This window comes from Fukomys damarensis, unplaced genomic scaffold, assembly GCF_012274545.1.
Source record: "Fukomys damarensis isolate Sample0158 unplaced genomic scaffold, DMR_v1.0_HiC HiC_scaffold_16, whole genome shotgun sequence".
In the NCBI taxonomy this organism is placed as follows: domain Eukaryota; kingdom Metazoa; phylum Chordata; class Mammalia; order Rodentia; family Bathyergidae; genus Fukomys; species Fukomys damarensis.
The window spans coordinates 118,911,510-118,934,690 of record NW_022900928.1 but is presented as its reverse complement, the minus strand read 5'-3'; the positions used below and the strand labels follow the sequence as shown (position 1 = coordinate 118,934,690).

General features: G+C 44.5%; 1 protein-coding gene and 1 long non-coding RNA gene across 3 annotated transcripts in view; both read left to right on the top strand.

Moving 5' to 3' along the window:
* The window catches only part of Nhej1 (non-homologous end joining factor 1), an 80,534-nt gene extending 71,536 nt beyond the window's left edge, over positions 1–8,998 (top strand). Inside the window, exons 6-8 of one of the 2 annotated variants that reach the window (XM_010611868.3) lie at positions 7,052–7,163; positions 7,720–7,838; positions 8,302–8,998. In XM_010611868.3, coding sequence (XP_010610170.1) covers positions 7,052–7,163; positions 7,720–7,838; positions 8,302–8,376 — 306 coding nt within the window. In that variant the 3' untranslated portion in view covers positions 8,377–8,998. Of the gene's footprint in view, positions 1–7,051; positions 7,170–7,719; positions 7,839–8,301 lie in introns of both variants that reach the window. The other variant, XM_010611867.3, reaches the window with a different exon arrangement.
* A 9,948-nt stretch (positions 8,999–18,946) lies between these two features.
* LOC104853729 lies at positions 18,947–22,758 on the top strand. Its single transcript, XR_777871.2, has 3 exons — positions 18,947–19,038; positions 20,635–20,767; positions 22,388–22,758. It is a non-coding gene; the product is annotated as an uncharacterized LOC104853729 (long non-coding RNA).
* Positions 22,759–23,181: the final 423 nt, after the last annotated feature.

Here is a 23,181-nt window from a genome sequence, read left to right as displayed (position 1 = left end):
ATATGAAAGCCATGCTGTCTCGGTCTCTGCTGAATTGTGGAATAGGCTCATGTGGTGAAGGTGGATGGTGGGCTACCCATGGGCCACTGGCCTGGTTTCCATGTGTGTCTCTCTGATAGGGCCTTTGATTATTCCTTTAATTGCTTTGGGATGGCAGTGAAGAAAAGTTAGTAATGGTACCAGAACCTGGTTTCATTATGTACATTATCATTAGGGCATTTCTTGAGCCAACTTGGCGCAGGAGTAGGGCCAGGCAATGAAAGTCTCAGTGTGCCTTGCAAAGAGGAGGACCAGCCAGTTCTTGGTACTTATACTACTCTCGCTTCTAATCTTTTAATAAACTCTCTTCCCTCCTCCCTCCCTTTCTGGTCCCTCAACTCTCTCCCTCTGCTCTCCCCTTCCCTCCTCTCCCTTCTCCTCTCCTTCCTTTTCCTCTTCTAAAATAAGGCATTGATTACATGTAGTCACTTGCCCACTGCCTTAGTTACTTTTCTCATTGCTGAAACAAAATACCTGACATCCAAAGTTAAAGGAGGAAAGGTTTTAGTTTGTAGAGGGTTCTATAATTGGCTCGCTCCCAAGCAGGGCAGCCCGGCACACGGGCATCATAGAAGAAAAGCAGTTGATGGTGGGCAGAAGATAGCAAAGCAACAAAGAACATGACAAGCCTCTTTCAGTTCCTTATATTGTATCCAGGCTACTGGAATTAGGGTGGTGTCAAACCAATCTGTGGACTGATTTAGTAATCTCACACTCTTAATCTCAGCATCACACACTCTAAATTCATCCACCTCTGGAAAGGTGGCTAGAACTGCATGAGGCTTTGGGGAGACTTCTGGACACAAACCATAACACCCGAAGTGTCACAGCTAGCAAAGATAATACCTTAGGTATAAATCCAAATATTTCAGACTCTAAAGCCAGAACTTAAAGCTTGTTTCCATTTTTCTTTCTTCTATTCTCATTAAAATCTCCCACCCTCTCTCTTTCTATCTCTTTGTGTCTCTGTTCCTTGCTCTCTGTGTCTGTCTCTCCTACAGTAATCTTCTTTCTTCCCCTTTGTGAGAAGCCACCTCAGGCTTTCTCTGTAAACCCTGATGAGTCTCTGGGCGTTAGGTTCACCTTTCCTTCTGACTCTCACGCTTTTCCTCTGAAGCTGGGTCCAAGCTGTGGACCAGACCATGTCAGGTTATCTTTGATTTAGGATTTTCATTTTAGGTCTCTAGCTCATCTACCCATAACATCTGCCTCGTGCCTGACTCCTCTCACATGCTACTGCCCAGTCCATCAGCTTGGCTAACCCTTCAGATTAACCCAGGATCTCAGTGCTCTCACCACCTCCACTGCTACCACCCTGGTCCAAGCTGCTTTCCTCTCACCTGCTTATTGTAGCAGCCTCTTGCCAGGTCTGCCTGCTGCTTCTCTTGTCCTTTTACTCTCAAAGTGAAATCAGATCCTGTCACCTTTCTGCTCCTAAGCTCTAGAAGGAAAGCTTACAGAATAAAAAGTAATTTACTGTAGTACTTCCTCATTTTGATTAAACACACAAAGACACATATCTAAGTATCTGCCACGCTCCTCTTCTGACACTGGGTAGCCATCTAATTTATTGTTCAAATTAAGGCACTTAGAGAGAGGGACAATTAAATGGGACAGTAAGCATAAACCGGGACTCTCCTGGGTAAACTGGAAATCTAGTTACTTGACTCATTTAGCCACATAGATCACTTTCTCATTTCCATTTAAGTTTTTTTTAATATCACTTTCTCTATGAAGCATTCATTGACCTCTGTTTAAAATTGCGCCCTATTCTGGCCCTCATTCCACTATGCCTTGGCTGATTTATTTTTCCCTATGATGCTCTCACCATTGACAGAGTATGAGTTTTAGTTAGCTGTTATGTTTGTTATTGATCTCCCTTCTAGAATGAAAACTTCAACAGAGCAGGCATTTTTATTTCTTTGGTTCAGTATATTGTAATCTCGGAGTCCTGAATACCATAGTAAATATTTCTTAAACTTGAATGTGTTGGCAGAGGTAGAGTCATGTTTCTTGAAGAGTCTTTCCCATTACAGTCCTCTTCTTAAATCGTTTATTCTGTTCTTTTCTATTTAGTTTGGCAAACCCTTTGGCAGTTGAGAGCTTAGAAGAACTTTCTAATGTGCTTTTTCTTATCCCTGAGAGAAGCTGATAATGATATTACCATGATTCTCCAAACTGGGACTTGGGCTCCCTGGAGAGGGAAGAATGTATCTAGACCAGCAGAGTTTGCCACATTGCAAAAGGGAGAAGAGGGCTTCTTATGCTTAGGGAAGTTATATATTAGGTAGGGACTGACCTGGCAGCTATGGTACTGTGGTGGTTGGTGCCATGGCCTTGGAGTTGCGCCAGCTTCTGGTTCTGGGGTCAGAACCAAAGATCCACTCTCAGGGAAATATTGATGAAATCTGGTGAGCTTGTTTTTCCTCTTTTTCTTCTGTCTGTTAAATCTGTCCTCAGACTGAGGCCCATATTCACAGGTTGAACAGTGTATCAGGGTGAGCCTTATCCAGATTCTAAAGGTATCTTTTCTGAAGCGGTTCTAAGAGGAAAGAAAGGACGAGAGAGGATGAGAAGAGGAAGAGCATGTATATCTGGTTGAGACTGGCCATTAGGATCCCACTAACAAATCCTCTGGGAGTCTTAGAATTTCTGTACTACTGGGAGTATGTTTTAGACTTGAGAAAGATAGGAGTTACTGTAAAAGAGGGGAGTTCGGGTCCTACAAACCAAGATAGGCTGCAGTAAGGACAAGAAGGAGAAATAAAATGGCCCATGGGATTTCTGTAACTTTGGTTTTTCTGGAGGCTTCTTATATGGTTGTAAACAAGAGCCAAAACCCTAGTGAATTGGAGACAGGAGAATAAAGTAGGTCTTGGAGACCAGAAGGGAATATAGCTGTTGTGGCTAGTGAAAAGTCATAGTTCTAGAAGTCAGTAGTAAAGGAGTATTAAGAGAGTTTAAGTAAATGTAGCCAAGAATCTAAAAAGGAAACCTAGAGAAAGTTTCTAAGTCTTCGTTGTTGTTTCAGTATTAATTTGAGCCAAGGAAACTTTGGCAAATGGTTATGTAGTAGAGAAAGTCACTTTGTGAAGCACAGGGAAATTCCCACGGGCATGACCTTAATTCAGAAAACTCAGTCCTTTGCAATCTGGGGGACATGAACTGAGCCATCTAGTCACATTTCCCTGAGATATACCTGTCTTTTCATACTTTTGCACCTCACACATTTCCACCAGACTCAAAGAATAACTTTACAAAGCTTACCTTGAAGTCACCACTCTAAAGCTTTTTTCAGGACTCCCAGTTGGAATTCATCTCTTTCTTTTTCTCTGGGTTCCTATTGCCCTTTGTTTATAACTCTGCTATAGCAAATTGCTTGATAAACAAAACCAAACAACAGATGTCTATCTCCTGCTCATGAATGTGAACTCTTAGAGTCAGGACTCCTGTTTATCATTGTGTTGACTCAGATCTGTTCTGAAGAGGGAAGGACTGATGCATCCTTTGCCCACCCCCAGTCTGTAGTGCCCAGCACATGGAATCCCAGTGACTGTTGCTGGCTAGAATTAACTCCGGGTTAATCAGATGAATGGGTTACACAAAGGCTGACCCATTCTTTCCTCCCTCTCTGGGCAGTGACCCGCTTTGTGGCTGGTACACTGTGCTCCTGGCTGTCGTACTTACAGCAGGGGACACTATTTTCTTGGCTCAGTCCTGATTCCAGCCTTCTCCCTTTGATCTCTGCTGGCCCCTCCCTGCCTCCACCATTGTCCTGCCCTGGGAGCTAGTGTTTCTCCTCCCAAGCTCAGGCCTCCCCACCTCTCTTCCCTGTCACATTCTGAGATGTTGCCCAAGGAGTCACCTGTGTAGGGGACCAGCTGGGGTTATGGCCTCTCAGCCCCTCAGGGTTCCAGCCAGGACTAGCTGCCTCCTTTTTATCTGCTCCCTTTTTTCTTGTTACCTTAGGGATGACAGATAAACCATGATATGGGAGATTGTGGGTTGTGATACTAGAAGTGGCTGGGTTGCTATTTTGACTAAAATTCTGCTGTTCAAAGAAGTAAATAGGATAGTGGTTTTATGTAGGGGCACTGAAGCCAGACTGCCTGTATTCTAGTCCTGCTCCAACCACTAACTAGTTCTGGGGTCATACCAGTACCTACCATGTTCTTTCCTTCATAATTTGTTACTCAGCTTCTACCATGGGCTAGGGGTTATTCAAGGTGCCAGAAAAATAGTAGTGAAAACAAAAATGGGTTAGCACAGTGCCTAGTACATAGTAAATACTCAGTATAGCAGTATTCTGTTCCTAGTAGTTTTGTGAGACTAGCAACTTGGGAGGGATAACCTTTGGCAGCAACTGTGGGACAGATATATGAAGGGCTAGATTTGGACTTAGGTTCAGGGCAGCACTGGCTTGAAAGGCCTTACTTCTGGTATTCATTTTGAAGTTGAATACATGAGTTGGGTAAAGATCACCCTGGAAAATTTATGAGTCAGTGTAGTTCTGTGGAAAGGGAAGGAGGAGATCACTGTAGACTGCCTCAAGTCTGCTAGCCCAGACAGCATGGGCCCATGAAGCTGTGCACGCATGACCCTATGGAGGCTACATGTCTCGAGCAATATGAAGGGAGGTCTGAGAGACTCAAGGAAGAAGGGCATTGCTTGCCTCTGCACTACTCAGGCTCTCTACCTATGGAGTAAAGGACTTTGGAGGAGGAGTTAGCTTAGGAGTTAGAGAGTGGAATTTAGAAGGAGAGTGAGGTGGATGAAGGAGGTGGGGCCTGATAGTTTGCTTTCCATGGTCCAGGTCATTCCTCAGGGAGTGTTGCTGGAGATGAGTAGTGTGATAACTCATGACTCAAGTGATTACTACTAGAGGCAAAGTTTAGACTTAAGGGCTCCTGAATTATTGACAGTAGTTCCCAATGAAAGTCCAAGCCTTTCTGATACCTGATGTTACATTGCAATAAAAAAGAAAGGAAAATCCAAGTCTGAGATGTTCTTTCTGGAGGTAAATTGGATTAGAAATGAGTATTCTATTTCATGGCAATTGAGTTCTTCAGCCACCCCTTCAGGAAGAGGTAACTGTGTGATCCTGACTGTAGATTAATAAGCTCAGCACCTACTTCATGTTTTTCACATTTTCTCTCTCCCACCTTCCCACAGAGGTTTTTTAGAATTGAATGCCCCTTGGGTTGTCTCCCTTGTGAGTTGCTGGCATGGCTGCTCATGGGGACCTGCTAATTTGGCAGGCGTCCGTGATGATTGGTGTGTATAGGACTGATGAAGTAGTTCTGGGCCCATTCCAAGATTTTGATGTGTGACCAGGTTTGGATACCACACTCTTTTTTTTTTTTTTTTTTTTTTCTTTTTTGGTACCGGGGATTGAACTCGGGTCCTTGTGCTCGCAAGGCAGGCCACTGAACCGCTGAGCTAAATCCCTGGCTGGATACCACACTTTTTCACTTCATTTTTTATTGCACTTTGTTCAGTCTCCTCCCAGTACTTCAGCTCAGTTCAGCCAAGTACATGGAACTAGAATGAGGCAAAGTATTTTGCTGTGGATATCACCCACGGTTCATTCCATAGTGATGTAATTATAGCAGTGTTTTTGTTTTTCACTGTCACCTCCCTAAGAAACTTAAAGACATTTTTTCCTAATCACTCCCTCTCAGGAAATTATTTTTTTTTTCAGCTTTAATTGAGTTTATTGGTACATTTTAGGGATACAGTACAGTTACATTCATTGTTGGGATCGTGTACCTCTACATGACAAGTCTTGATTCTCATTTTTTCCCCTTACCTCTGCCCTCCCTTCACCCCCTCCTCCCCTCCCCATCTACAAACACTTTATTTTCGTCTTTTCATTCTCTCATTTTTTTCTTTTCCCTTTTTACTCTTCCCCTACCCACCCCACCTTTCCCACACCTTTAGCTCCTTTCTTCCCATTTCTAAATGTCAGTAATCATTAGAATCTTATGCATTGTTGCAGATTATTCACACCAGAGAGACTATTAGGTATTTACACATGTGTGCCTTATTTATTTCACTTAGGAGTATATCTTCAATATGTATCCATTTTCCTATGAATGAATCTATTTTCTCGTTCTTTATGGCTGAGTAATATTCCATTTTATAGAAAAACCACAACTTCTTTATCCAGTTTCCAATGGATGGGCAAATAGGCTGTTTCCAAGAGGAAATTATAATGGTACAAAAACACAAAAACATCTGTTTATGTACGAGATGTATATATATATATGTAGATACACACACACACATATTATACTTTTAAAAGAGTAGCTTTTCTTTTTTTACCCTCAGAAATCAATTTTCACCCTTTTGGGGAAAATATCACCCAGTTGAGGGTAAATTAATCATAGTAAAGCACAATAGAATTACAGTGGGCAAGAAAACCTCAGGATCTTTGTCAACCTTTTTTTCCCATCTGTGGAAGTTTAGGAGTAAAATTATTTAAAATGGTAATCTGTACAGCTCAGAAAACTTAGGGACAATAACTTTTCTAAAACAGGCCTCTGAAAGCATATCTTTTTAGAAGGAAGAGCATACAGCTGGGCATGGTGGCGCAAGCCTGTAATCCCAGCACTTGGGAGGCTGAGGCAGGAGGATCTCTGTGAGTTCGAAACCAGCCTGGGCTACATAGTGAGTTGCAGGTCCATCTCTACTACATAGTGAGACCCCGTCTCCCAAAACAAACAAACAAACAAACAAAAAAACAAAAAGAAGGAAGAGCATAGAGATCTGTAGAACATTTGTGGGAAAACATTAGAGACTTAAGAGCTGGAGGATATAGAGGCCCACAGTTGGAGTTGCCTTTCAGAGGCTTTCCAGGAAGTCTTTATGATGGTCCAGCAGGCTTGGCAGTGGAGTTAACTACTTTATTTAAATTTGTTTAGGATCGATGTCAGGTCTGCCAGTGAGATCTCAGATCCCTATTCTCTGGCCAGACAGTATAACTGGTAACAGTATCTCCTCTCCTTTGCAGAAACTACCAGCAGCATGCGACATCAGCAATGGAAGGCCCTTTGTCAAGAATCTGCAGAGTCTGTATGTAGCAGTCACCAAACAGGAACTCCAAGTGGGACAGAAGCACCAAGGTGCTGGTGAGGAACTCCAGACATACCTGATCTGCCTGGGGTTAATGTGTGTGTGTTTGTGCTGTCCTGTGTGGTTAGCTCTAGCCACATGTGGCTATTTAAATTTAAATTAATAAAAAGCAATTTATTTCTAAAATTAGAAATCCATTTCAAGGGCTCAGTAGCCACATGTGGCTAGTGGCTACCAAGTTGGACAGTGAAGACACAAAACACTTCTCTTGTTCCAGAAAGTTCTAGATGGCACCCCAAAGACTAGCTTCCTTGAATAGGGAGAACTGATGCCCAGCAGAAAGACCCATCTCCCTATTGAGAGACATTAGGGAACCTGAAGAAAGGCTCCTTGAGTCAAGGTATCTCTCTGCTGAGAGTGGGTCTGAGGTATCTACATGGAAGCAAGACTTTCTGAAAATCAGCTCAAAGTTGAATTTGTGGCTGCTTGTGTCTGTTCATTTATTAGTACCATGCTCTGGCCTGTATCTGAATGCCTGGTAAATGCTAATGTCTTCCTGGTAAGAAGGCATTTCTCACAGTCTTCTCTTGATCTTTTCCATCTCAGGAGATCCTCAGACCTCAAGCAGCACCTCCCCTGAAGGAGCTGGTAGCCAGCTTCCGAGCCAGCCAGAACAGCCAGTCTCCTCAGAAGCATCCTCCTCACTGCCTGAGAAAGAGCCCACTGTGAGTCATGAGCAGTTTCTTGGATGGTGTGCTGAGCATTGGAGGAGTCAGCACCTATAATCCCCTAGCCAGTGGTCCCTGCAGTTGCTGTTCAGCAATACTGATGGGTATTTGTGAACAAGCTTCCAAATTTGGCGAGTCCTGGTCTTTCATATATTATTTGGTTGCTGTCTTCTCTCTGCCATTCTTATACTGAATGGTGAGCCTTGAGTCCCTTTCCATCCTATCCCAGTTTCAGTGAAGGCCTGTGAAGTTGTTCCTTGAGGGAGAAGGCACATGTATGTACATCTTATGTTTTGGGGTCTTACATCACACTTACTCCCTGATATAGACTTCAAAACATCTGTGTCAGACACTTTATGGCCTCATCCTAGCCAAGAGTCATGAGAGGAAGAAAGTTCCTTTCCTACTATAAATGGATCCATTTCAAAGCTTCTGTTAACTTGGGTTCCTTTTTTCCCAGGGTACTGCAGGCCTCATGCAGAGACCTCAGCTGTCCAAGGCCAAGAGGAAGAAGCCAAGGGGGCTCTTCAACTAGCCTGTCATGGTCTCAGCCTCTGGGATGGACCCGGAGAATAGCCTCCCAGCATCACTGGGAAAGGAGCTCCATGGCAGAGTATACCTCATACAGACTTACAGTCAGAGGCCACTGTTGGGCAAGAGGACAAAGTTCATGTGGGCAGGCCACCTGAATGGGACTGTTAACCAAGGGAATCCTGGCTTAAGCCCACTGGGCATTGGTCTTCTCTGTTTGAATGGAAGCTAATCTCTGGAAGTCCATACTTTCCTTTCTTTTGGTGGAGGTTCTTCAGACCCAGGACCCTACCTTGGCTTTGGTATATACAGCTGGTCTGCAAAGAGTACAGAATGTCTACCTTTCTCCAGAGTTCCTAGCCAGTCCCAGATGCTCCTCGGAGACCTACTTCTCTCATTGGCACAGAATAAAATCACTTCCAATCCCCTGCTTTTGAGATTATTTTTCTATGAACTCATTACCACCTTACCTCATTGAGGCCTGTTGTTATCCCTAGGTGAAATCTGAGCCCACGTTCCAGTCCTTGGGGTTCTTCTTAAGCTTCTCTGCTGTGGCCTGAGCCACAGCTTCAGAAACTTTTATCTCAGGAACTCCTCCATGGTGGCACAAGACAGACTACTGTTCTTTTTTTGACAAACTTGGGTGCGTTTTCTGTTTGCTTCCAAGGCATAGACAACAGGGTTGTTATAATCTGGGATCAAAATGACAAAGAGCTTTGAGCATTACGGCCAAGATAGGTTCTCCTGGGTGGCAGAAAAAGAAATTTGACTTTCTCATCTACTCCACTTCAGATAATATAGGAAGTAGAAGAATTAGGGTGATGGAACAGGAAATGTTTCCATGAGTTCCTGGGACACAGAATTGGCCCACAGAACTAAATATTCATGCCTAACAGGAAAGAAGAATAAAAGGTCAGAATTAGAGATGGTCACCTCTTGGGCACTTCCAGCACTGTCATAGTCCCTTGATCTCTGCCAGATCTTCCTCTGTAGTAAGACCATCAAAAACTATCTTGGAGGGATCAGAATGAAAGTAGGACTCAGGTATTCACTGGGAGCCTATAGGTAGAGGAAGGAGTCGGGAGCAGAATGCAGAGAACGTTTCCAGTGTGTTTGCTTTTTATGGCCTCCTCTTCACTGTCCTCCCCAGCTGGAGCTGATGTTTCTGAACTGATGTCAGGCTATGGGGAGAGGACCATCCAAGAAATACACAGTGCTCATGGTTACGATTAGAACAACAGTAGCTGGATACAGTAGCACACCTGTAATCCCAGCCACATGGGAGACTGAGGCAGAAAGATGGCAAAAAGGGAAGCCTGGGCAACTTGGTGAGACCCTGTCTCAAAAAAGGGCAGAAGGTGTAGCTCAGTGGGAGAGGCATTCCTAGAGCATGTGGCCCTGGATTCAATCTCAAGGAGGGGAAGGGAGGGCTGGAAAAATAAGAAAAAGAACACCACCAGAAACAGGACAATCGTAATACACCATTCTGATTAATGAACAGTTCGTGTGTATCAGGTACCACAGCATTGTCTGAGGAAGCTACTGTTAGCCCACTAGGAAATTGTTCATTCAGGTGTTCGAGTGACTTATCAAAGGTCACTCGGCTAGTAAGTGACAGTCAGAATTTGAACCCAGACAACTGACTTGTGAAAAGCATGATTATACACATTACCAAACTGCTGGGTAGTCTTCTAATTTTTCTTTGCTTCCCACCTTTATCCAGTGACCTTGCCTCCACTCAGCAGCTCTTCTCCCTGGGGCCTGTTCAAGGCAGGAGTCCTCCAAGACTCTAGGACCCGCTGCCTTGTCTTTTCCTGCCAGAGACGCTGCCAGGGCTCATCCCTGTTGCTGCTGACCTCTCTTTACCTGCAGAGCACAATGCCTTGCTGCACCTGGTGAGAGTGACTGTCATCAAGGAGAACTGGGAACTGTGTGAAAACAGTCCACTGGCTGGCTCACTTTGTCCTTTGGTTTCTTTTTAGCAGAATTTAGGTAGCCAGATTTCAGTCTACACACCAAGGGGCCACATAAACAGAAAAGCTTCCCCATCAAGCTTGGAGAAGATGGAGTTCTTTTGGGTAACCTCTCCACCCCAAGAGCATAGCCTCCAGCAGGAACTTTTAATCAGAGAAACTAGGGGCCTGTGGATCCTCTAAAATGATAAGGAAAATCCTAAGAGCATAATTTTGTTCATGTTCTCATAAGATTGTGTGACTTTTTCTAAAGATTAATAATAAACCTGGTGTAGTAGCATACGCTTGTAATTCCAGCACTTTGGGAGTCTGAGGCAGGAAGATGGCAAATTCAAGCCCAGCCTGGGATGCATGGTGACTTAGTTGAGACCCTGTCTAAAAATAATAAGTTCAAAAAAGGACTGGGGACATAGCTTGGTTTGAAGGCCCTGGATGCAATCCCCAGTACTGGGTGGTGTGTGTGGGGCGGGGGTGTTAAGTAAGACTTAACTAGTAACCTCCCTACCCACTGCTGCCTGTATCCCCAAGGTTGCTACCTCTGTGGGGTATCACTTAAATACATCCTAGGGAAACATCACTGCCAGAGGCTCGGCCTTGGGCATTCTTGCCCTGAAGCCTTTACCCCAAAGCTAGGGGTGGTGGTTGAGAATCATTCATCTCAAGGCAACTCTGGGGAAATCCCTGCTTTGACAATTTGGCCTAGCCAGGCTGTATTCCAGCCCAGCTCCCTGGCTTGGGCCCCTCCCAGAGGCCCCCAGCCTAGCCCAACCCCCACTCTACATTGCCATAAAAGGGTCGAATTCTCGTGGCTGCTCCATAAATTTTATTCCGTAAATATTAGTTTTCCCTGTGTTTAATAAAGCAGTGGCCCACCTCCCCGCCTACCCACCCGCTCCCCGGGGCCGGGGCTGGGGCCAGGGCTGGCTGGTGGGAGAAGGGACTCTTTCAATTGCTTTGGAGTATTTTTAGAAAAAAAAATATAAGGTGGTTTACACGAGCAAGCCAGCAAACCAGGAGCAGGACTTGGGACCTCGAGGAAGTCCCTGCAGTAATTTAACCAAAAAGTAGAGAAATAGCGCCACCTAGGTTGCAAGGCCTACTTGGCCTCGCTGGTTGGTCCACGGGGCTGTCAGCTGAGATGGGGCAGCCAGCTAGGACCATGGCTCTTTGCTGGGAAAGAAATCCTCCCCTCCACACTCCAGTTGGGTAGCACCTTATCTCATGCCTCACAGGGTGCTTTTCCAGTAGTGTTTAAATGTAGAGCCCAAGTGGAGCCGTGGAAAATCCCTCCACAGCCATTCTTTTCCCCTGTCCCCAGTGTCCCTGGTCAAGGACTGTTTCCAAGGCATACACCGACTTCCAAGGTGCTGGCTCTGGAATTCCTAGAGCATTTAGTGATGAGGACAGAGGTCTGTGCTCCTGTGCTCTCGACTGGCAGAGTCTAGTTTGGTGAGACCAAGGTCCTTCCAAGGCTGCTGCTGGGCATGGACAGCGAGCCCTGGGCATCGAAGAGATGCCCCCTGCCCCATATTCAGGCCTACTGCTTCTTGTTTTTAATCCTGGGGTAATGTGGACTCCTTTCTTTGCTGTTTATTTTTTGGTTGGTTGGTTTGTTTGTTTTGTACGGGGATCGAAATCGGGACCTTGCACCTGTGAGGCAGGTGCTGGAACCACTGAGCTAGATCCCCAGCCTTCTTTGCTGTTCTTTTAAATGTCCCATTTCCAAACCATTTCCCTAGCCTGGGCCTCTTGGGAGATACGCAGGAGCCCCTTTGGGTGATGTGAGAAGCTGTGCCTCTCCAGTCCTGGATCGGCTCCCATACCTGATTTCCTCACCGGGGTCAGCTTCTTTCTTACATCTATGTTGCTCCTCATTATCTCCTACTTACAAAAACGAAGAAGAGCTGCTCCAAAGAGTATAGGGCAAATCTGAATCCACATAGGAACCCTCCTCTCCTGAGCTTACTTTATCTGTTTTCTTACTTTTCGACATTGTGCTATTAACGTAGTTTCTGTTAATAGATACACTTCCTCTGGGTTTTTCTTTTTTTCCTTCCTTTTATTCCATGAGAAGAAGGTCAGTTTTTAACCCTAAATTAGAAAATGTTGCCATTGTGCTACACAACTTTATGTTACCTCAAATATGTTTTTCTAAGCTTTGCCCTGGAGAAATTTGTGTTCTAATTTTCCTGAAGAAACGTTCAAAAGGAGGGACATATTGCAAGGAAGCCATCAAACTGAGCTCAAGAACGGTGGTTGCTAATCCCTGTCACCAACATCCATAAATGCATGGGCCGGCAAAGTATAATGGATTATCCTAGGCCCTTAGATACTCACAGGAGGAGGAGGAGGGAGCACACATGTTGGGGGGTCACCAGTAGCTGTGACTCTCAGGAAGCCCCTACTGCGTTCTCTTGTCCAGGGCTCCTTGTTGCTCTAGATCCCTTCCTTGTTCTCCTGGCCCGGGCCTCTGAAGACCCCATCCTGAGAGGAAACATCCAGCAGGGAGAGGGTAACTTACTGGTAGATTGTCTGTGTGAGGGACAGGGGCTGCAGGGAACCCCTCTGTTTCTGAGAATCTGGGAGGCCATCTGTCTTTTCATCTCAGAACACTTGGTGGAATGTTTGCCCATCTTTTGAGTCTCTATGGTGGTCCTCTATGTGTCCCCTCAGTTCTGAGCTCTCATTTCTCTACCCTGGCACGTGGATGCCATTTTGTAGAACCAGAGTGTTCTAGTAAATGCTCAATTGCTCTCTTGAGCTGGTAAGTTCCACCTCCTGTTTTTCTATCCAGGGCCCAACCGATCTTTTGCTACCTTCCACACCCTTGGACCCCTTTGAATGAGCACTGGCCTCTGGGCACTCAACTCTCACAGATTCCTGACTATCTGGACCAGCCTACCAGGGGAACCCGGAAGAGGCATTGAAAGAACTCCAGGGTGTGGGGAGCACAGTGCCATTGACTCACCTGGGAAGATTGTGCCAGGATTACTTGTCCTGCTGGGCCAAGGGCCAGTAGTTAAAGGAGCATGCAATGCTACACTATTCCTTCTCTCACTTTGGGCCCAAACAGTGGTAGGGTTGGAAATGGGGAATCGGGCTTGGAGCTGCTGGGAGTCCCTTATGAAATCTGGGTGTTCTGTTTACTTTTTCATATTGGCAGCTGGAAGGGGAAGCCCATCCCAGCTCAGCATTGTTGTCTAACATGGTTAATCAGATCCTATAATCCTGCTGTGGAAATATTGGGCCTCACTCAAAACAATAGAGACTGAGAATATTGTGGTTAAATTTCAACCAACTGCCTCCTTGGCCTGTTTGCCTAACCCCTACCCCCCTCTCCTGGGCCAGAGTCCTCTCAGCTTTATGGACCCCTGATAGGATCGACGACAGGTCTGAAATCGGTGACAGGCAAGAGGAGAATGGAGTAAGGGAAGGACAGTCCTCTTGACTGACCCTCCATCCTGCCTTTTCCCTCCCTCCCCAGGCCTTGAAGAGTGAACAGAGGGTGGTAAGAGGGGCTGGGGCTGATAGGAAACCCCACAGGTATAGATCTTTGGTCAAGAATCATGGGTGGTAAAGAAGTCCCTTATTCAAGACAGAAAAAGACCACTGCTTGTGAGAAGCAACTGCCAGTTTAATTTATTATTGCTGCCTGGTGCTTTCGGGGCAAAAAGCAATACCAGTTGTCCTCTGTCACACGGGAGGAGTGGGAAGGCACTGGATGGGAGAAGAGGAGTTGGTCATAAAGATTTTCTCTTTTATTAGTAACCTAATGTAACAGCAATATTAGTACCAATACTCTAAATGTATGTGAAGGTGATGCTGAGACTCAACTTGTGTGGTTTTCTGCTGCTGATGCTGCTTACTGTGTTAAGTCTCTTTAATATGTACAATTTAATGTAGATATTTTGAATAATTATAATAGCAGGACAAAAGGAGTAGCTAATTTAAGAAGAATACACTGTACAATTTTGAATCAACAAACAAAAGTTGCAGTGTCTGGATTGTGTTAAAGGGACCCGTAATGTGGTAATGTGTTCATCAAAGAGATAGGGAAGATTCTTGTACACACTGGGCCACCCAGATGGTTCAGTGGGCAACGCTGAGTTTGTATCTTGCTAGCATGCATCCCAGAGGCGCCAGCCACAGGTTGCAGCCACGCTGCTTTCGGAGGTGTCACCATCAATGAGGTGAAGTACAGTGAGGCCCGGGTGCAGCCCTGTGGACTATTGAATGGTCAAAGTGCATGTATATTTTTAGGATTTGAAGAATGAAAATAAAGACTGGTGCCAAGCGAAACTGTATCAAGCCAGTCATATAGGGTTGGGGTGGAACAACAGCAGAGAACCCTCAGGGTTGTTTCTCACTGAGGGTGATGATCCAAGGATGGTATGGTGCCTGTGGGGCCAGTCATCAAAGCCACTGTGAACAAGGACTGTATGGTAGAACTGGGCTTCTCACCAGAGGACATCTGGGAAGGAGTTCCTGTGAGTGAGGATCTGAGACACATGCATACTTCTGGGTGGGAATCCCTAAAATAACGACAGTCATCAGCTGAAGCAGTAGAGAAGCTGATGCCAAAACGATCTTAAGATGATGGAAAGCACTTACACAATTTGGAGAACTAATGGGAAGAATTCGATACAAGAAAGATCTCCACGGATGCTCTAGAGAACTGGGTTGTATTCCTGACCAGGAAGTGGGATGAGAGAAGCTACATTGGTTATAAGCCTTATGTTCATAGATTTGAATCGCAAATTGGAAAATCCAACTGGAAAACATTCCAGGTCACTACAAAGAAATTCAAAGGAATGGCATATGTTTGTGCATGGGCAAGGTGTTTGTAATAGATAGAAAAACTTATATTTAATAAGAAATAATTAAACAGGAATAATTAAACATGCGTTAACTCAAATTATATGTGGAGTGCTTATTTGCTGGCATCCTCACCATCCAAGACATTGTGTTGCTTGCTGTATGGCCATAAAGACATTCTTCCTGTTTTCAACAAGTCTACAATCCAAAGTTGATATTTAATGAGTTTTTTTCCTCCCAAATTTCTTTCAAGAGTATGAAACAGAAAATAAGTGTTATAGCTAAGCATGGTGGTAGTACACACCTGTAATTCCAGCACTCTGAGAGGATGAGGCAGAAGGATCACAAAGTTAAGCCCAGCCTGGGAAATTTAGCAAATTTTAGCAACTCTGTGAGAACTTGAGAACTTATTTCAAAATAAAAATATAAAACCTTGGGGATGTAGCTCAAGGTGAAGACCCTGGGTTCAATCACCAGTGCCAGTATGGGCTGGGGCGAGAGACAGAGAGAGAATGATAGAACATGAGATTTGGGGGGCCAGTATTGGGAAATGAACCCAGTCTTCCCAAACAGAGCTCAACCTTTTTCTTTTCTTTTTTAAAAAATGTTTTATTTTTCTTTGAGACAATGTCATACTAAGTTAACTAAATTACCCAGGCTGGGATCAAACCTGTGATCCTCCTGCCTCAGCCTTCCACAGTGCTGAGATTATAGGCATGTGCCACCTCTTTCTGTTTCTCTCTGTCTCTGTCTTTGTCTTTGTGTGTGTGTGTGTGTGTGTGTGTGTGTGCACGTGCGTGTGTTTCATTTTAAAGAATCCTACGTATGAACACTATTTTGTTAACTGCACTTATTGAACTATGTTGTGCACATTCATATTTGTATGTCTCTTTAAAAGATACATAAATCTCTTTAAAGAGTAAATTATCTTCAACCCAAGCTGTTGATAAAAAGTATGGAAAACACCCTGGTGAGCAGAGCATAGAAGGTCAAGTTCACTCACCCATTTTCCCCTTAACTTTGTCTACTTCAGTCACAATCATTTCTTTACTTTGTATCTGTACCCCGCCAAGCATGTCAGGGCCCTACACTGTTCTGCCTGCCAAGGTGTTCTTCCCCTCCACATCCCCTGGGGTGAACCCTCCACCTCTGACACGTCTTTGCTGAAACTGCACTTCTCAGTGATTACATGAACTGCTACACACAAAGGAGCAAGCTACCTGCTACCCTTCCTGTCCCGCAAGCTGCCCTCAGGCCTTTCACCCTTTTGTGTGTTTGCTCATACTCCTCCCTTATTCCCTTCTAACATACATATTTTACTCATTTTAATTTTTTTCCATTTTTATGTTCTTAATTGTCTGTCTTCCCAGTGACTCCCCTCTAGAATAAAGCAGGGATTTTGGTTTTTGGTTTTCTTTTCTTTTTTTAATTGTCTTTTTTATCTTTTGTCCTCTTGTATCTCAAGCACCTGGAACAAAGTCTTGCATTTCATAGGCACTCATAAATTTTTTGTTGAATGAATAAATCAAGAAATAGAGCCACCACCTGCCTCACAAGCGCAAGGACCCGAGTTCGATCCTTGGTCCCAAAACAAACAAAGACAAGAAATAGAGCTAGGCATGGTGGTGCATGCCTGTGATCCCAGCACTTGGGATGCTGAGGCAGGAGGATTGCCAGAAGTTCAAAGCCAGGCTGAATTATATAGTGAGACCTTGTCTTAAAAACAAAAAACAACAAAAAGAAGGAAAGAAAGAAATATTAACATACTCCCACACATACCCCTTTTCCTCTCAGCAGTATCTTAGGCAGATTTAGTTATAAATCTGACTGATCTGTGGATATAAGCCAGTACAGTATAATCTTTTTGTTTGGTTGGTTTTGCTTTGGGCAATCCGTTGTAGGGTGGGAATGAGGGTTAACACTATTTTGTTGCCTATCACCATAATGGAATGAACTTGTTATTTTGTAAGAATATAAGCTATTAAAAAGCAAGTGATTAGCCAGGTGTGGTGGCACATATCTGTAATCCTAGCAGTCTGGGAAGCTGAGTCAGGAAGACTGCAAGTTCCTATCCTGGGCAACCTAGCAAATTAGAGAGACCCTGTGTCACACTAAAAAAATAGAAAGAAAAAAATTAAGGATATAGCTTCCTGCAAGTGCCCTAAGATCAATTCCTGGTAATATACAAGTAACACACGTGTACACACATGTACATGCACACACACACACACACACATGCACACAGCAATTGACTGCACACTTTTTAGGTTCTTTGGCTTTTGATCCCTAGCATACATAGGGTGCCATCTCTACCAGGAGGGACTGGATAACAGCATGGGTGAATTCATATAAATCCAGTTTCAGAAAGCTAACAGTTGATTCACTTGGGTATTAAGAGAATCATAGCCACCTCCCCCTCCCCTTTATTGAACATTCACTGAACTATTTTCCAAGATTTTCTATTAAGCAAATAGTTACTTACCCAATAGAGATACTGGAGTGGAAATAAAGCCCATTAATAAACATGTTATAACTTGTATACAGAAATACATTTACATGCATATCTTTCTCTCTGTGAATGTCTGTCTGTAAGATAAGAGTTTCCCACCATCTTTAGTTTCTAACCTGGGCAAACACTCCCTCTATGGCTAATTCTGTTGCCTTTCTCTACCTTTTCAAAGTCATCAAAGCAAGGTCTTTAATGCCTGACTCTCTCTGAAGTGCCTTGTAATGAGCTTATTGTTTGGGAAAGGTAACTTGACATTCCCATTTCTAATCAATAGCTAGCTTTCAAACCATTGTTAGTTTTGAGTGGCTTTAATTGGATCTCTAACCATGTTCTGGACTGATCTGAGGCTTAAAACACAAGCATGCTTGCATATGGGCCAAATTTATCGGAGTTGCTAACCTTTTCAAAAAAATTAAACAATAGAAGTCAAAGTGGTCCAACCAGGTGGGGAAATGGTCAGAGCCTGAGCTTTTAAAAGCCCCCAAATGTAACAACTCTTGCAGGGGAAAAACAATTCACCTGGATTTCGAAGGGAAAATGATTGACATGCACCGAGGTCAGCAACCCGGTGGCATTGCACTAGGAGTCACTCTCCAAGAAACCGTGTCATCGAAGGGCCTCACAGTTCTGAATTCCGACTCCTTACTCCCTCACGTGCTAGTTCTGGGCTCCGCACCAGATGCTTCCTTCACTTGTAAAATTAAGAGAAAGGTGTCAACTTTGGAAGGCTTGTGAGAAAGTTTGTGAAATGGCACGTTCCCCTTTATGATGTCATCTCCCCGGGCTCCTCATCCTACATAGGCTGTCATCTGCCTTGTCCCACAATGTTTCCTGAGGATCCTCATCATTTTTTGCCATTCTTTGCCACTCTTTGCTGTCATTCCTTTCCCTCTTTCAAAACTGTTTTCACCCAGAGGTGTCTATCCCCAGGCTAATCGTTTCTCAATTCCCTGTTCTTCTTAATCAAATTCATCTTATCTATTTATCTACTCTTCTGTACTCATTTATGACTGGTGTTTGTGGCCTTGTCATTCTCTTTATTAATGATTCATCTGAAGGTTAAATAGTAAATTCCTTGAAGACAATAACTGCATCTTCTACTTTGCTAATGGCATTCTCTTTCCCTGTGTGCTATTATAGTACCTTGTCAAGGAAGGTGCTCCTGAATAGAAAGATGAGGGGCCTCCTAGTCACCTCAGCTGGTTGGGGGTGCACACACTCAACCATCCAGATGTGCACCCCCTTGCCAGGTAATAAAAATCAGAGGACTGCTGCCACCCTGGTGAACCCAGCAGAGGATAAAAGTGACTTACCCATAACACTGGTACTTGGTAATTTGTACTTTTGGCCCTCTCCAAGACCCTATGAGGTAGGTGATACTATTTTCATTTTACAGATGAGAAAACTGAAATTCAGAGAGGTCCATGTGATTGCCTAAAACCCCACAGGTAGAAGGTAGCAAAAATAGTGTCCGGGTACAGGTCCGCCACCTCCAGGTCTGGGGCTGTTTCTACTGATTTAGGGCTGCTGTACACTGAGTCATTGGAGGGCGTTTGACCAACTGCATTCCTGAAACTTGTCAGGTTGTGGCTAAGCACTCTTGGGCTAAGAGATGGATCCATCTGGTCAAGTGACAGGATAAGGAGAAAAAAGACTTCCCGGCAAGGAAATATGGATCTATGCAATATGTGTATATGCGTATGTGAATATATATATGTGTGTACTCATACATTAATATATCAGTTATCTCTTTTTGCTTTTACTACCTCAGTTATACACTATAAGTATGCTCCATTTGTACTATAGTGTTAAATTCAGAGTGACTAAAAATACTAATATGGTAGTTAGTCTACTAAGCATATTGAAATTGTTAGGTCCTATTGTGTATTTTTCTCCTTTCACAACCTATTTTTCCAACTTTCACTTTTGTAGCAAGAAATGAATTATACTCTGAAGGAAGTAGCTTTTCTTTGTTCTTTTATAAATAGAGGTCATGGACAGGATCTAAAGGCAAGAGAAGAAAGTGGTTTCACCAACAGGCTCTGGACTCAGCTATGAGATGCCTTGATGAGCTCTGTCACTGTCACAGGCTCCTGATGACAGGGTCAGGAGTTGTCCTGCACTATTGGTGCCTCTTGAGTGGCTCAGTTCAGTTCCAGTTTTACTGCTGGCAGTGATCAGAGGAGTCAGGCTTTGCTAAGTCTAAGGCACTGGCCCCGTTCAAAAGCCACCCTGCTCCTACCAAGAGGCTAGGCAGCCAAAGCTCTTTAGGACCTGACTTAGATCAAGTGCTGGTGGTCACTGCTGTAGAAGGGATAATGCTTCCCATCTCACCTTCCCTTCTCCCTTCTCCCACTGGAGAAGGTCTAGTGCTGTATCTACTGACGAGAAGAGTGAACTGATGCCGATCTACATTTGAGATGCAGAACCACTGTGTTTTAAGAAAAAGAGGATTGCTTTGGAGTATAAAAAGCAAAGTGGAACATGCAGTTATTGTCCTCAAGGAATTTATTGTTTGACCTTCAGATGAGCCATTAAAACAAAAGGCAATTACAAGCCCACAAACACCACTCATAAACAAGTACAGAAGAGTAGATAAGTAGATAAGATGGATTTGATCTAGGAGACTATGGAATTAGGACACGATTAGCCTGGAGTTTTAGGTGTTGGACCACAGGCAAAGTAACTTTTCTTCTAGAGCTTGGAAGTATAGATTTGTAAAAGGAGAATCCTAACTGCCAGGCCAGGGGCTGGAGATGTAGTTTGGTGGTAGAGCTTAGCATGTTTGAGGCCCTGGGCTCAGTCCCCATCACTCACACACACACACACACACACACACACACACACACACACACACATGCATGCACACAAAAGTTCACACAGAGGATGATCATGGAGATGTACTAGGGTACTTGTACCTGGCACAAGATTTGGTAACTTCTAAACTCTCATGTGTTTCTTTCAGTGCACACCTCAAACATTGGTCTAAAGAGGTCATCCTGGCAAAGAGAATCTAAGTGAAGCCCAGTCTCAGCCATTGAGGTGGCACTCTGCAGTAGCACATCTGATGCCCGGCTCACCGTACTACATGCTGCATGGTATGGTTTATGTCTAGAAGTTCCCTCAAAGCTTCATGTGCTCCTGGGGGGAGGGTTGGGGTGATTGTATCCTGGGGCCATGATATTCTTCAGTAGATTAATCCACTGATGACTTATAGCTAAATGTGATGATGGAAGATTGAGTTTGGCCCAAAAAGGGAGTCCTTGGAGTCTTGGCCTGGAGGAGCTTTTCTCCCTCACCTGCTCTTCCCTTAACTCTCTGTTTTCCTACCACCATGCCTTGAGCTGCATCTCCTCTGCCTTGCCCACTACCATGCTGCCCTGCCTTGGAGCCAGCTGGTAGTGGAGCAAAACTTCTACAAAATGTGAGCCAAAAGAAACTTTTCCTCATCTAAGTCGTGGGTGTCAGGTGTTGTGTCTCAGCAGTGAAGAAAGTGGCTAACACAATGTATATATAATTCTTATTTGACATCAGATATTCGCAGCTTTGTTTCAGAAGGATAAGAACCACAGTTTAAGAGAGTAGAAACGAGAGGACAAATAGCAGAACTATAAATTAGAATCTCTGTGAGAATCTTAAAGCAATGTTTTTTCACTTGGAGAAAAGAAGACTGAAAGTGAATTCCAAAACCATGCTTAGGGATACTAAGCAGGACAATGGCCCTAATCTCTAATGTCATAAAAAGAGGGAAAGCATTTGCATTAGAGAGGGAGGGAAGAAGAACAATTGGCTTTAAGGCCAAACTTCTCTGGAAAATTATTATTAAAACTTAGATGGATGACCTCAGAAGCCTATGGGGGTTCCTTTTTGGAGCCTCATCAAAACAGAGAGCCCCTGTTTGGTTTGGGAGGTATGGATCTGTCAAGTACCAGGCCTCAGAAATCAAAGGGGAACAGGGAGAAAGGGGATGAGAATAATGCAAGGATGGTCCTCCAACCCTGGAAATTACAAGTTAAAGCAGTGGGAACAATGTCAAGGGAAAGCAACATTCATTGATGACTAGGAAACACAGAATATGAATGCTGATGTAAGAAAAGACATGGTGTGGGAGGTAGCTTAGGGGAGACAAGGAGGCTATCTGCTCACTTTCCAGGTTACAGTTGCCACTCCACTCCTGGTGGAGCCATCTCCATCTGTGGCCCTCGGTTCCTTTTTCTACAATATCAAGGGCTTGGATTTTGCATCCCTTCCAATCCTGAATTGGCCTCCACAAAACAGTTCCAGAGAATGTGAGCAAATCTATGAAAAGCTATCTTAGCCCACAACCTCAGGGGTGCTGGAGGGATGAGACCTGCATGGAGCAGAGAGTCAGTGTCTCTGCCTTGGTTCCAGGAAGTCCCATTCCCCAGAATTTCAATACCCTTTCTAAAACAGGGATAATAGTTTATTTGGCTGTTGTGAGCTTAAGTTAGGTAACACAAGCAGAGCACAGTATAATAATATCTAATAGCTCCCATGTCCTAGGCTCATAAGAACCAACAAAATACATTAATGTAGGTATAATAAGAATTTTAAACTTTTTTATTTCTTGTCCCTTTACTTCTATCTTTATTGAATGTGTAGACTATATTGCAACCAAATCATACAGTTTGGTATTGTGGTGATGGTGGGTTTTGCTTTTTTTTTTTTTTAACACTTGCCTTTTCTTGTTTTGGCAGAATGGATCCTAATTCATTCAGCTTTCCTGAATGTCCTACTAAAATACACAACCCACTTCACTGCTACCTCCATTTCTTCCGTCCTTTTTTATTTGTAAAGTGAAGCTGAGAGAGTTTCTCCGAGCCCGTAGGTGGTGGCTTTGGATCCTTTCGGTTCTTAGCGAGCTGGTGTTCCTGAGATTTCGGCTGCTCCTCTTGAACAGGAGCAGTGTGATCCATGGTCCTGGTTCCTGGCTATTCTGCTTTAGCTTTTCTTCTCTTGGCCTCTCTCTTTGCAACTCTGTCTTGCTTGTTTCAAAGGTTTCCAATTCAGAAACCCACTCAGCTCTTCAAAAGGCTGAACTGCCCACCTTGTTTCATACCCCCGCAGACCGTGGGATGTGCACCGGGTTGATATAGAGCCCAGCTCCAGGGTGGAGCACCAGGTTAGGAGCGGCCTCCTGCCTTTTGGGTTTGCTTCCCCGCAGGGGACAGCGTAGGCGGCTGTGCGGTCCGGCCACTGACCCCCGCCCCTTGCCTCCGGCCGCGCCGTGGGTTGCGGTCTCCGTGGGGGTGGCAGCTCCTGTCCTGGAGGTTTACTGTGCACCGGGTTGATATAGAGCCCAGCTCCAGGGTGGAGCACCAGGTTAGGAGCGGCCTCCTGCCTTTTGGGTTTGCTTCCCCGCAGGGGACAGCGTAGGCGGCTGTGCGGTCCGGCCACTGACCCCCGCCCCTTGCCTCCGGCCGCGCCGTGGGTTGCGGTCTCCGTGGGGGTGGCAGCTCCTGTCCTGGAGGTTTACACCTGGCGGGGCACC